Here is a 12,027-nt window from a genome sequence, read left to right on the forward strand (position 1 = left end):
AGCACTGAGAGTCCTAGTGGAGTGCGCTTTTGATTTTAGAGGGTGGAATTCTCCTCTTTAAACCATAAGCCTGAACAGTTACTTGCTGAATCCATTTAGAAATAGTAGATTTCGATGCTGCCTGTCCCTTTTCCAGGACCTTCAGGCAACACAACAAAACATCCGTTTTTTGAATCTGAGCAGTCGCCTTCAAGTAGACCTTGAGTGCTCTCACCACATCAAGAGAATGCAGACATTTTCCTTCCGTAGAACAGGTTCTGGAAAAAATTAAGGTAGAACAATATCCTTGTTCGGATAAAAACTAGATGCTACCTTCGGTAGAAAGTTAGGATGAAGAAGTAATACTACCTTATCCTTGTAAATACCATATATACTCAAGTATAAGTCGAGGCCCTAATTTACCACAAGAAAAATGGGAAAAACTTATTGATCCGAATATAAGACAAGGGTGAGAAATGCAGCAGCTACTGTAAGTGGAAAAAGAGGGTCAACAGTGCCCATCTGCAGCTGTATACCTACCTGTGTCCTGTGCATGTGTCCTGTGCATATGTGCATGTGTATATGTGCATGTGTCATGTACCTGTGTCCTGTGTATATGTGCATGTGTCCTGTACCTGTGTCCTGTGTATATGTGCATGTGTCCTGTGTATATGTGCATGTGTCCTGTACCTGTGTATATGTGCACGTGTCCTGTACCTGTGTCATGTGTATATGTGTATATGTACCTGTGTATGTGTCCTGCGTATGTGTCCTGCGTATGTGTGCATCCTACCTGTGTCCTGTGCATGCCTCCGTGTGCCGCTCTGCACCGATCAGCGTGTGCTATTACTATTCGGTGCCATTAACTGTTCAAAAGCCGCGCCTCCTCCTCAACCATGATAGGCAGAAAACTCCATCCAACTCCAGCAGTCAGTGGTCAGCCTATCACGGACATTCTCTCATCCTCATACCATGGACGAGGATGAGAGAATGTCCGTGATAGGCTGTACACTAAAGCGCTGTGTAAACTGTTGGCGCTATATAAATCCTGAATAATAATAATAATAATAATACACTCACTGCCTATCACATACGAGGAGGAGGCGCGGCTTTTGAACAGTAATTAGCCGCCGCCGAATAGTAATAGCACACGCTGGCCGCCGTCTGCCTGCATGACACGCTGATCATGTAGGCAGACGGCGGTGACTCGAGTATAAGTTGAGGGGGGCACTTTCAGCCCAAAAAAAAAGTGCTGAAAATACTCGAGTATATACGGTAATCAAATATGGCTCTTTACAAGAAAGAGCAGTCAACTCTGATACCCTTCTTGTAGAAGATATGGCTACCAGAAAATTTGTTTCCTTGCCAAAAGCACCAAGGGAATATGCTGTATCGGCTCAAAAAAGGCTGTTTCAGCAATGCCGACAGAACTAAATCCAGGTCCCAAGGGTTTAGGGGTGACTTAACCTGGAGGATTAAGCGAAGCAAGTGGTTGTTAAAATAATACCAATAAGGCCATAACCTGGCCTTTGATAGTATGCAAGGCCAGCTTCATTTCTAACCCCATCTACAGAAAGTCAAGGATTCTACCTATGACATACTTCCTGGGGTGTAAATTTAGCATTTTTAAGGTAGGATGGAATACCGGACCTTGCGAGAGAAGGTCTGGACATGGTGGAAGGGCCCATAGGTCCCTTACCGCCATATTTATGATCTTTGCATACCAAGATCTTCTGGGCCATGCCGGGCCACAAGAATCACCAATCTCCCTTCCTGCTTGATCCTGCAAAGCAGTTGTGGAAGCAGCAGAATAGGAGGAAATGCATAAATCAGTGAGAACTAATTCCACGGGAACATCAAGGCATCTGTTCCGCATGCTAGCGGATCCCTTGTTCTTGACACAAAGTTGTCGATTTTCTTGTTGAACCTGGACGCAAACAGATCTACGTCTGGGATCCCCCATCTTCGCAATATTGCCAGAAAGATATTGGGGGGGAAGGGAACATTCTCCCGAAAACAACAGCTGGCTACTCAAGTAGTCCGCCTGCCAATTTTCTATTTCCGGAATGAAAACTGCCGATAGGCAATGTACATTGTTTTCTGCCCAAGTTAAGATATAATTCACCTCTCTCTAGGCCGCACGACTTATCGTGCCCCCTTAGTGATTGATATAGGCCACTGCTGTGGTATTGTTGGATTGGATCCTGACAGGACAATTCCGTAACCTGGACATCCAGGCCCTCAGGGCCAAGCACGCTGCCCGAATCTCTAGAATGTTGATGGGCAAGGTAATTTTTGATCAGGACTATTTCCTTTGGACAGTTGCTTCTTCCTGGACTGTTCCCAAACTCAAAAGGCTGGCATCTGCTGTTACCATCTTCCAGATAGCTGGTAGAAAAGATTTCCCTTCTGCAGATTCTTGGTTATCAACCAGCAACTGAGGCTCCGGAGCACCCTGGAGACAGACACATTGAGAAATATAAAGCTTGGACCTAACAGACACATTGGGAAATATAGAGCTTGGACCTACTTGTTCCAAGCCGATAAAATATTGTTTTGCAGCAGCCTCAAATGAGACTGAGCATAAGGAACGGCCTCGAATGAAGCCACCATCTTTCCCAACAACCTCATTCAAAGTCGAATAGAAGGATTCTTCTTTGCTTTGACCATCTGAATCAGTTCCTTTATGGAACTGATCTTCGCCTGGGGCAAGAATACCTTTTTCTGGGCTGTATCAATAATCAGACCCAAGTATTCCAATCTCCTTGATAGTTTTTTAAGGGGAATTTCTCTAGGTTGAGAATCCGACCTTGGTATTCCAGGTAGTTGACTGTAGATCATACTTTGGTCTAAGCGGCTACCGACTGGTCTATCAAGAGCAGATCGTCTAGGTAAGCTATAATAGTTATACCTTGGGGCCTTAATCCGACTACAGGAGGGGTCAGACCTTTATAAATACTTGAGGTGCAGTAGCTAGACCGAAAAGCAGAGCTACAAACTGAAAAAGAAGATTTTCTACCTCGAAATGTAGATATTTCTGGTGAGCGGGAAATATACACTACCGTTCAAAAGTTTGGGGTCACATTGAAATGTCCTTATTTTTGAAGGAAAAGCACTGTACTTTTAAATGAAGCTAACTTTAAACTAGTCCTAACTTTAAACAAATATACTCTATACATTGCTAATGTGGTAAATGACTATTCTAACTGCAAATGTCTAGTTTTTGGTGCAATATCTACATAGTTGTATAGAGGCCCATTTCCAGCAACTATCACTCCAGTGTTCTAATGGTACAATGTGTTTGCTCATTGGCTCAGAAGGCTAATTGATGATTAGCAAACCCTTGTGCAATCATGTTCACACATCTAAAAACAGTCTAGCTCCTTCCAGAAGCTACAAAACTGACCTTCCTGTGAGCAGATTGAGTTTCTGGAGCATCACATTTGTGGGGTCAATTAAACGCTCAAAATGGCCAGAAAAAGAGAACTTTCATCTGAAACTCGACAGTCTATTCTTGTTCTTAGAAATGAAGGCTATTCCATGCGAGAAATTGCAAAGAAATTGAAGATTTCCTACAACGGTGTGTACTACTCCCTTCAGAGGACAGCACAAACAGGCTCTAACCAGAGTAGAAAAAGAAGTGGGAGGCCACGTTGCACAACTAAGCAAGAAGATAAGCACATTAGAGTCTCTAGTTTGAGAAACAGACGCCTCACAGGTCCCCAACTGGCATCTTCATTAAATAGTACCCGCAAAACACCAGTGTCAACATCTACAGTGAAGAGGCGGCTGCGGAATTTTGGGCTTCAGGGCAGAGTGGCAAAGAAAAAGCCATATCTGAGACTGGCCAATAAAAGAAAAAGATTAAGATGGGCAAAAGAACACAGACATTGGACAGAGGAAGACTGGAAAAAAGTGTTGTGGACGGATGAATCCAAGTTTGAGGTGTTTGGATCACAAAGAAGAACGTTTGTGAGACGCAGAACAAATTAAAAGATGCTGGAAGAATGCCTGACGCCATCTGTTAAGCATGGTGGAGGTAATGTGATGGTCTGGGGTTGCTTTGGTGCTGGTAAGGTGGGAGCTTTGTACAGGGTAAAAGGGATTCCGAATAAGGAAGGCTATCACTCCATTTTGCAACGCCATGCCATACCCAGTGGACAGCGCTTGATTGGAGCCAATTTCATCCTACAACAGGACAATGACCCTAAACACACCTCCAAATTGTGCAAGAACTATTTACAGCAGAAGCAGGCAGCTGGTATTCTATCGGTAATGGAGTGGCCAGCACAGTCACCAGATCTGAACCCCATTGAGCTGTTGTGGGAGCAGCTTGACCGTATGGTACGCCAGAAGTGCCCATCCAACCAATCCAACTTGTGGGAGCTGCTTCTAGAAGTGTGGGGTGCAATTTCTCCAGCTTACCTCAATAAATTAACAGCTAGAATGCCAAAGGTGTGCAATGCTGTAATTGCTGCAAAAGGAGGATTCTTTGATGAAAGCAAAGTTTGATGTAAAAACAATGTTATTTCAAATACAAATCATTATTTCTAACCTTGTCAATGTCTTGACTCTATTTTCTATTCATTTCACAACGTATGGTGGTGAATAAGTGTGACTTTTCATGGAAAACACAAAATTGTTTGGGTGACCCCAAACTTTTGAACGGTAGTGTAGGTACATGGAGGTATGCATCCCTGATGTCTATTGACGCCAGAAGTTCTCCACCTTGTAGGACGGAGACCACTGATCGGATTGACTCCATGCGGAAAGAGCGGATATTCAGAACCGGTTTTAGATCTTTGAGATCTAGAATGGGTCTGACATACTCACTTGGCTCTGGTACCGTGAAAAGGTTTAAATAAAACCCCAATCCCTGCTCTTGCATGGGAACCACTAAGATCAATCTTTTGAGACAAAAGATGGTCCGATGCTTGAAAGAGAGACTTCTTTTCCTCTGGAATGTCTGAGAAAACAAGGAGACAGGGACATTTGGAACTCAAGTACCCTAGAGTTATTGGGGAAGTTACCCATCTGCAGCCTACGGCACCTGGCATTGCTAGGCGGTCTCCCACCCATTTACTGACCAGGCTCGATCCTGCTTAGCTACTGAGATCAGACGAGATCTGGCACTTTCAGGGTAATCTGGCAGTAGGCTCCGACATTCTTCCTGCCAGACCCTTGAGAACTGCGGAAGTCTTCCCCCCACTTGAGTGAGCGGGGGTGCCCCCTCATAAGGAGGCTTCAGTTTCCTTCTTGAACTTGATGGCGGAAGCTGTCGTGACTGCCTGGAAGCAGATGCTCCTGGCACTGGAGAAGGAGCTTGTTTAAATGAAATATGTTTACTCCTCTTCTAAACTAGCAAAAGGATACTTTTTCCACAAAAAACTTTTTGGATGCATTTATCCAAATCATCCCTTAACAGCCGTTCACCAAGAAAAGGAAAACTAGCCAGGAGCTTTGCATGACGCTTCGGCTGACCAATTTTTAAACCATAAGATTCTATGCCTATGCACCAGCCAAGCGTAAGGCGCAAGGTTTGAAGAATAGAATCTCTCATGGCATCTATTGCCAAACATAATGCTGGTAACTCGGCTAAATCCTGGGCCTGCTAATCAGGAATAAGCTTGAGCACCTGTTCAGACTGGTCTTTTAAAGACTTACATACATCAATTGCTGCTAGCGCAGGTTGAGACATCAGAAAAAAAAAAAAAGTGTTTTTTTTTAATAGGAATTTCCAACTTTTTATCCGTTGGATCCATAAACATTTGAGCATTGTCTATCGGACAGGTCAAACTTTCATTCCCAGAGTATATAGCAGCAAAAATTGCTGGTATCTTCCACTTCTTAGTGATTTTTTCCTCCATAGGAAAAAGTGTTAAAACTTTATAGGGGGGAGAAAATGTTTATCTGGGTGATCCCATTCAGAGTATATAAGCCTTTCCAGCAATGAATGGACAGGAAAGGCATGCACAGCTTGAGGAGGCTTTAGTGAACCCAAACAGTGGGCATATCAACCGACTCAATAAAGAGTAGCAAAAATTGTGGAATGGACAAATTCAGTAAGACTTGCACCATCAATCTTTAAGATTGTGAAGCTGATCCCCCCGCATTTGACCCCTCAGAAGAGGAGTCATCAGCCTTCTCACAGTCCCCTGAGGGAAATCGCATTTTTTCCCATTCTGGGATGCGATTAAAGCCAATCCCATCATGCCTTGAGTAAAATAGACAGGGGCTGCAGTGTTGAAAACACTTGCAATATTTGATAGCCCTGATCGCTTACTCTGACCGGCCACCCCAGAACTCTCAGGGGAAAATGCCAATGTAGAGTGTTTAGAGCTTTTAGGAGTCCCTTTTAAGCCCTTTTTGGGGTGCTTCTACCCCCCTTCTGACCATAGCCCAATGCACAAATGCAAAGGGACTACCAGAAGAAATCACATCTACTGCTTGAGCAAATAGTCCAGCAACTGCCACTGCTATTTAACGCTCAGCCTGATGCATTTTAGTAAATGTGCCAAAGGAAATGCCTGTGTCACCACTTACATGCCCCTTTTTAGCTTTTAAGTCTCTCCGACAGCTGCAGTCAGCAAAAAAATGGAGCCTTTTAAAAATACCCCCACACTGGATGTTGCTGCACGCCAATGCCGCGCTAAGCCACGCCCACTCAATGTTCCCACCGTGCCCTCCACCCTCCTCTTTTCAAAGACGAGCATTTTCCCGTGCTCGCGTGGGCCTCCGATCCGTCAGGATTGGCATGCATGTGCGTGTGGGGGGGGCGTCAAGGAGGAGGGCTATGACAAACCGCTGTACAGAGGCGGTGGAGAACGGAGCAGCATCCGCCGATCGTTCTGCTTCTCCCTCTACTCAGAAAGAGGGGGAGAGCTTTTGTCCGGGTGGGGGGTGTTTTTTAGAGAACCCCCCCCCAGCATCTTACTTGAGTCCTGTGACTGCTAGCCGGAAAGAGGTCTGTCAGCATCTGCTGACAAAGCATGATCTAATTCTGTGGTAAAACCAACAGACCCAATCTTCACCTCTCACGTTGGGCTCCATTTAAAAAACCTTCAGGAACTGGGGCCCCCTATTATCGGGGAATCCCACTCCTGGACCCGTAATAGCACCCTGCCAGAAAAAACGTATGGCTGTAAAAACCAAAAGCACTGGATCCCAGGATCCAGCTCTCTAAAAAGAGAAGCGTTACGGGCTAAACCTCGTTTTCTCTGCCACGAGGCCTGGGTATCATTCAATTCGGTCTAAAAAGACACTTTGAATGGATCCAGCTGCATAGCTAGCCCCAGCAAGGATTGCTCCAGTGGAGCTCAGCACAGCACATCTTTACTTGTGACCAACACCTTAGACACTGGCGAAAAAACGGAGGTACTCCCAGTAGTGGGAGGGGTTATATAGAGAGTGAACTTCCTGTCTTAGGGTGTGCCAGTGTCCATCACCTGAAGGTGGCCTATAACCCACATAGTAATTACTATGGCTCTGTGTCCCCTGATGTACGATTAAGAAAATGGAGGCCTTGCAATGGATTCAACAAATACAATATATAACATCATCAATTATACAACTCTTTAGTTGAATAGCATCATGTTAACTGCAAACATTTCGGAGTACCTGAAGCATAATAGTGTTTTAATGTTTTTGATATCATAGTTTTAAAAAACGAAAAATGCTGCCTGATCCCTACGCTGTATACTTACGGTTTAAAACCTGAATGACCAAAATAGGTCTTCAAGCAAGCTATTTGGTCAGTATTTGGTTCAGGCACACTTGGATCTGTTTGGAAAAAATGTAAAAGAAAATTAAAAAAAAAAAAAATACCATAAAAGGCAACACCTTGGGATATATTTATTTGGGCCTTTTCACACCATATGCGTTGGGGTACGCTGAGCTGCCATGCTCAATAGTTCTAAGACACAGACAAGGTAATTTGCCTAATGTCCTATCAGTTCAGTTCCAATTACTGCACTGCAATGGTGTGTGCTGAAAAAAAAAATAGGACATGCTGTACTTTTTTTTCAGCACAGAGTTTTTTTGTGACGCAGTACACTGCATCGTAATCCGCTGTAGTTCATAAAGAAAAATACAATATATAAAAAGTTTAGCATTATTATTATTATCATACAGGATTTATATAGCACCAACAGAACTATCTTTACTATCTTTTTAAAGCATTGGATTTTTTTTTTATCAAGAACCATAAAATAAATGCATAAATATAGCCAAGACATAACTATACTGCAAAAAGCTAAACATTTTGCAAACGGCTATTACTATTTTAAATAATGGAGTTAACTTTTGGGACATTTTTAAACAATTAGGCATCACAGAATAGCACAATGCTAAAGGAGAAATTTAAGCTGTAAAAAAAAAAAAAAAAAAAAAAAAAAAAAAAAACCACATGCATACATACTCACCTCCAGGCTGCAGCTCTACTACGTCGGCTCTAAGACCAAGAACTGAACTATCACTTAACCGCTGATCGTTCACTTCACAGTCAGCTTGGAACAGAGAGCAGTGGCTCTCAGTCCAAGAGTCCAGAGAGTGTCTGATGGAGATCAGCAGGTTCTGAAGGAATACAGGGAGATTAGTGGTTAAAAAGTGAATAAGCAGGGAACAAAGCTCAAGTTTATAACCCTAGGAAACAACCTCTGCATCTGGGCAAGGGGGATGCAAGACCTTCAAGTATCTGTTAATGAAGACAGATACCCCCCACTTTGGAATTTGGGGCACACCTTAATGCCAAAAAGGGCTTGTTGGTAGATTTGGCAGACTTGAAATGCCAGGTCTTGTGTGTGGTTGGAGAACTAAGTCAAAGGGACAGGGGGCACTTCAGAGAAGTAATAAAAATGTAGAAGACTCGCATGTTTGTTCCTTAGACTTTTTTAGCTGGGGAAGAAAAGTACTCTTACACAAGTAGCATCTTTGAGGATACCATCCAAGGATGTGCGGATTAAACACTTCTTGTAACCAAATTCCACAGTCCAGCCCATCCTCCACAAAGCCCTGCACAGGTGTACTGACATAAGGCCAATGCGAGACAGATGATCCAACAAGTCATCACAGCTAAAATTCAAAGCTAGAGACATCATGTAATCAATGATCTGCGGGTCAATGTTAGCACCAGTGAGATCACATTCAATGGATTTAACCTATTTAGCCATGGTCTGGGGACAAGAACTACAGCCATAACTGGGTGCAAAATAAAGCCTGCAAGGAAAATATGGGCCTAGAAAAGCTTCCAGTCTCTTATCAGTGGACACCCTTGGGGTGTCAAACTCAATCTCACTGTGGGCCGGCCGCATTAGCAGTATGGTTGCCTTCAAAGGGCCAGTTGTATCTGGGGTGCGCTACATACAGAGTGCAGAGTTCAGGAGTGCAGGGTTCAGGGGTGCACTATGTACAGAATGCACAGTAAAGGGTGCACTATGTACAGAATGCACAGTGAAGGGTGTGCTATGTACAGGCTGCACAGTGAAGGGTGCGCTATGTACAGGCTGCACAGTGAAGGGTGCGCTATGTACAGGCTGCACAGTGAAGGGTGCGCCATGTACAGAGTGCACAGTGAAGGGTGCGCCATGTACAGAGTGCACAGTGAAGGGTGCGCCATGTACAGAGTGCACAGTGAAGGGTGCGCCATGTACAGAGTGCAGGGTTCAGGAGTGCATTACGTACAGAGTGCAGAGTTTAGTGGTGCATTGTGTACAGACTGCAGGGTTTGAGGGTGCACTGTGCACAGTGTGGAACCCCAACCCCCCCTTTCCCAAACCTTCTTCGTATCTCTCTCTCCTACCTGACCTGGCACTAGTACCTCCCTATGTATGCCACTCTGCCTCACCTTGCAGGAAGATCATTCTCCCTCTCAGATTCTGGAGATCTGTCCCCTCCAAGCTCTGCCATGAGTGCTTGTAGGGATTTGTTAGTTCCTGAGAGCAAAGCTGGCCATTGTAAACACAGAAGACAGTGGGGAGCAGGATCAGAGAGCGAGTACCAGAGGTGGTGGACTAAAGTTCCAGCATAATGCAGCTCCAAACCAGGTGTGAGGGTCACATGACAAGGCTTGGTGGGCTGCATTCAGCCCGCGGGCCTTGTTTGACATATGTGCCCTAAAGGAAGGGACATCCTCCACTGGAATAGTAAGCAACTTGTTAAGGTGTGAGATGGTCAGATACACAGCAGAGACAGACCATTTTAAGCAGCAAAGAAGTGGAAAAGCAAAAACCTGATTAGGTGCTTCGAACCTTTATACAGAAACAACTCCAACAGAAGGTATTAAGAAAAAAATTTCAAAGCCTTAGGGCCTTTAAAAAAGGGAAAAAGACCAAAGGCCAGATACTGGTAGAAGCAACAGACCCATCCTCCCATTTCAAGGTGTGGCATCTTGCATCAGTAAGGGCCAAAATGATATCTTTCATCAGCAGAAGGCTGACTCCTCAGAGGAAGGCTCATTAGTCTGCAACTATAGCACTTTCCATACCAGACCGAAGGGTCTGGTATCATCTGAGGGGCGGAACCCCATGCCAATTTTTTTCATTTTGGCAGGGGTTCCCCTTCATCCTCATCACACAAGACGCACCGCAAGTCTTCTGGGCTCCCATAGAGAACCATTGATTTTGAATAGAGGCAGAGAAACACGGCTAAACACGCATTGACGCCTATGCAAAACGCTGATAAAATCGCATTTTTTAAAGCAGCGTTTTCCTGCCAGCAATTCCACATCTAGAACGACTCTTTTGAGTGTCCTGTATGCATGAAGCCTTAAAACGAACAGCTAGAATGCCAAAAGGTCTGAAATAGTTGAAAACGGTGCACTCATGGAACAGTACAATTATATGAGATAAAAAGAATGCTATTACATTGTCAGTTTTTTTACTATAATTTCCCAGTCTTGTTGGCCCAGAAATATGAAAGATAATGAAAAATATTTCGAAATGATTTCAAACATTTAAATGAACACATACATACATACACACACGCTATATATATGCAGCATGTAATAAATATACAGCAATACATTTTAGTAATAGGCAAAGTGCTACAGGGTTATCATGGGCAATGCTGGTGACTAGAGATCAGTTGCTCTTTAATTGCAACAAATACTACTGTGCATAAAACTGTTTTCTGCAATGAATATAAATTTAATATACAACTCCACTTTTGTTGATAAAAACAAAAAAAACATTCCAATCTGGGTGATCTTTGTACATTGCAAGGATTTTAACAAACTTTGCTGCAGGTTCCTATCTTTTACTTTTCTGAAGAAATAGCCATTTGTCCAGTGGCGGCCCGTCCATAGGGGCTTTCGACAAAAAAAAAACACACTAAAAAAAAAAAAAAAAAAAATGGTCACTTTAAGAGTGTCCGGGCGCCGGACACGCGGCAGTCTATGGGAAGCTTCCCAGCTTGCAATCAGCTGATTGCAAGCTGGGAAGCTGATTTGCCCGTGTTTAGGGTGTGTGCAGGGCGCAAGCTGTGCGCCCGCACACACTCCCACTTGCCACTGATTTGTCCCTGGCTCCTGTTCTGCCTTTTTATTGGCCGGGACCAGAGGGTGATTGGGCGGTGCTTTTTCAGCACTGCCGCGTTACTTCTAGTTTCCCTGCAGGCTCACTGACACAGACTTGTGGAGTGCGGACTCCGGAGACGTGACTGCAACTATCCGGGACCGAGACCCTTTGATGTGAGGCGGGGAGTGGATCACAGTGGCAGCGGATGGATGTACACAGAGCTGACAGTGTATCAGAGAGCACCAGGTGAGTGCGGGGATCGTAGAGGATTGCTGACCTTCTGTATTTACTCCCCCTGCCTGCATGTCTCTCTCTCTCCCGGCATCATGCTTCCCCCTCCTCGGACTCCTCCGCAGAGCAGCAAACCGAGTGTGACTGTTCCAGCGAGTACTGGGTCCTGCCGTAAGCCTGCCCCCCTCCCCCCAGCTCTGATCACTTTCACTTTTCTCAGCTGCTGCAGAGCTTCATGGAGGGGGGAGGGGGGGGCCGCTGAGAGTTGTTGTGCTTGGCAGCGACTGGCAGCTGTGGGGTTTCTTCA

The 12,027-nt window shown here is 44.6% G+C and overlaps 1 protein-coding gene and 1 pseudogene across 1 annotated transcript in view; both read right to left on the reverse strand.

The window, feature by feature from the left end:
• The window catches only part of WRN (WRN RecQ like helicase), a 248,909-nt gene that overhangs the window by 178,693 nt on the left and 58,189 nt on the right, over positions 1-12,027 (reverse strand). The window contains exon 12 of the mRNA XM_073598473.1: positions 7,683-7,758. Coding sequence (XP_073454574.1) covers positions 7,683-7,758 — 76 coding nt within the window. The remainder of the gene's footprint in view (positions 1-7,682; positions 7,759-12,027) is intronic.
• LOC141124997 (5S ribosomal RNA) lies at positions 5,018-5,136 on the reverse strand (annotated as a pseudogene).

This window comes from Aquarana catesbeiana, linkage group LG01 (assembly GCF_042186555.1).
Source record: "Aquarana catesbeiana isolate 2022-GZ linkage group LG01, ASM4218655v1, whole genome shotgun sequence".
Lineage (NCBI taxonomy): Eukaryota > Metazoa > Chordata > Amphibia > Anura > Ranidae > Aquarana > Aquarana catesbeiana.